The sequence below is a fragment of the Aplysia californica genome, unplaced genomic scaffold, assembly GCF_000002075.1.
Source record: "Aplysia californica isolate F4 #8 unplaced genomic scaffold, AplCal3.0 scaffold00105, whole genome shotgun sequence".
Classification (NCBI taxonomy): domain Eukaryota; kingdom Metazoa; phylum Mollusca; class Gastropoda; order Aplysiida; family Aplysiidae; genus Aplysia; species Aplysia californica.
The window spans coordinates 1,316,099-1,318,744 of NW_004797375.1; the positions used below are offsets into that span (position 1 = coordinate 1,316,099).

The 2,646-nt window shown below is 40.4% G+C and overlaps 1 protein-coding gene across 1 annotated transcript in view; it reads right to left on the bottom strand.

Annotated features, from left to right (window-relative positions):
• The window catches only part of LOC118477480, a 1,969-nt gene extending 1,588 nt beyond the window's left edge, over window positions 1–381 (bottom strand). Inside the window, exon 1 of the mRNA XM_035969022.1 lies at window positions 46–381. Coding sequence (XP_035824915.1) covers window positions 46–278 — 233 coding nt within the window. The 5' untranslated portion in view covers window positions 279–381. The remainder of the gene's footprint in view (window positions 1–45) is intronic.
• Between the last annotated feature and the right edge of the window lie 2,265 nt (window positions 382–2,646).

Consider the following 2,646-nt stretch of genomic DNA (forward strand, 5'->3'; position numbering starts at 1 on the left):
ATTATTATTATTATTATCATCATCGTCATCATTAAAGTTATTTACCCCTTGAGGCAGATGGCAGCCTGTCTAGAGCCAAGGTTGGTAACCTCAATCTCGTCATAGGTCGTGGCGTTGAGAGGGATGTACGGACTGCTCTTCATTCTCTTGTGGCCGGCCACTTCGCAGTTGGGCCGGAGGTACGAGCGTATGGTCTGGACAACAAGATAGAATAAAACAATCATAATTAAAACAGGAATACAATCAATGCAAACATGCGCATAAACTGGTTCACTCATTCACAGTTTGAGTTCATTTCAGTTCTCAATACTGTCACACAGTGAAAGACCATGAGTTCCTTTTTGTGTTTGCTTTCTTTTTTTTTGTTGTCCCGTATCCAGATTTCGGTGCCGATATTTGTAGGTTACATAAAAAGGTGCCCATACGGTGCAAATTGTTATGCTTCAAGAAAAACGAAACAAGAAAAAGGGGAATTGTTTTGTCTGTGATGATGATGATGATGATGATGATGATGATGATGATGACGATGATGATGATGATGATGATGATGATGATGATGATGATGGTGATGATGATGGTGATGATGATGATGGTGATGATGATGATGATGATGACAATGACAATGATGATGATGATGACAATGATGATGATGATGACGATCATGATGATGACGATGAAAAGACAAAAGTCCAATAAGTATGACGTGAAGTCTATTTAATCAAGTATCTCTATCTTTCTGATTAGATAGCCCATCCTACTCAGCTTTGGTTAGTTCTGACAGGCAGGGCTGAGATTGCCCACCTCCTTAACATCCTAAATGATCTAACTTGGTGTTGTTAAACGTTAAAAACTAAGTAGTTCATTAAAACTGGTAAGGGAAAGATGATTCATTTAAAAACAAAGACAAATATTCAATAGAAAACAGAAAAAGCAAACAGAATTTCAAACTTTTGATGCTAAAATGAAAAATGATCTAAAAATGGCAGACTTATACATTTCCCAAACTTTGGATGAAGGTTTGATATTAATTTAATCCAATTTCCAAAACTGAAGAAAATGTGATTAGTAAAAAAATAATTGATAACCTCTTCCGAATCAAATGTGATTACATGAAAGGCAATGAAGGGACTCGATGCTCCAAAAGGTAAAATCTAGAGTAAGTAAATTGAATACAGGTAAGAAAAGAAGCGAGGGTAAGGAGGAGGATAATGTAAAGGAGGAGAAGGAAGGAGGAATTCAAAGGTGGATATATAAAGGGAGAGGGGAAGGAGAGAAAGCACAGGCTAAAAAAGAGGAGGATAGGAGGAAGAAAGGGAGGGGGCAGGGGAGAATAAGGACAAGTTTGAGGGGGTAAGAGGAAAAGGAGTAGAAGGAAGATGAGGAAGGGTATGAGGAAGGGTATGAGGAAGAGGATGAGGAAGAGGATGAGGAAGGGTATGAGGAAGAGGATGAGGAAGAGGATGAGGAAGAGGATGAGGAAGAGGATGAGGAAGAGGATGAGGAAGGGTATGAGGAAGAGGATGAGGAAGAGGATGAGGATGAGGAAGAGGATGAGGAAGAGGATGAGGAAGAGGATGAGGAAGAGGATGAGGAAGAGAGAAGTAGGAACAGGAAGACGAAGAGGACAAAGAGTAGGAAGAAAAGGAGAAGAAAGCAAAAAAACCCCCAAAAACCCAAAACCACAAAGAGCCATATTACCCAGAGCAGATCAGCACAGGCCTCACAGATGCCACAGTCCCTGCACCCGATGACCTTTGTGTTGCAGCCACACTGGTGGCGGTAGAGGCCCCCGATGCCGTTGTAGGGACATTCGTAGCCTTTGTCGCAACAGCGGCCACACAACGTACACAGCGTCTGCCGGAACTCGTCGGTAGACAGGCCCCAGTTGTGGATGCAGCCAATGGAGGAGTTCACTGAGGAGAATGACATTGACAATTTTTGTTCATCTCCCGCGCAGGGAGAAACGACAGTCTTACAGGGAAAAATGACAATCTTTATTAATCTCACAGGGAGAAATGGAAATCTATATTCATCTCACAGGGAGAAATTACTTATTAATCTCACAGGGAAAAATGAACATCTTTATTAATCTCATAGGGAGAAATAATAATCTTTATTCATCTCGCAGGAAAAATGACAATCTGTATTAATCTCACAGGGTGAAAAGGAAATCTTTATTAATTTCACAGGGAGAAATAACAATCTTTATTAATCTCATAGGGAGAAGTAAACATCTTTATTGATCTCACAATCTTTATTCATTTCACTGGAAAAAATGACAATCTTTATTCATTTCACTGGGAAAAATGAAAATCTTTATAACCTCACAGGGAGAAATGAAAATCTTTATTAATCTCACAGGGAGAAAAGGAAATCTTTATTAATCTCACAGTGAGAAATAATAATCTTTATTCATCTCACAGGGAGAAATGAAAAAATTTATCAATCTCGCAGGGAGAAAATTGTCTTAGTCATTAACACTGGCTTTGGTGGCCTAGTGGATAGGCTCTCGGACTCGCAACCGTAAGGTCGTGGGTTTGAATCCCGTCAAGGGTCCGACGTTGTGTCCTTGGGAAAGGCACTTTACACGAATTTTCCTCACTTCACCCAGGTGGGAATGGGTACCCGGCTACAGACAGCGAAAGA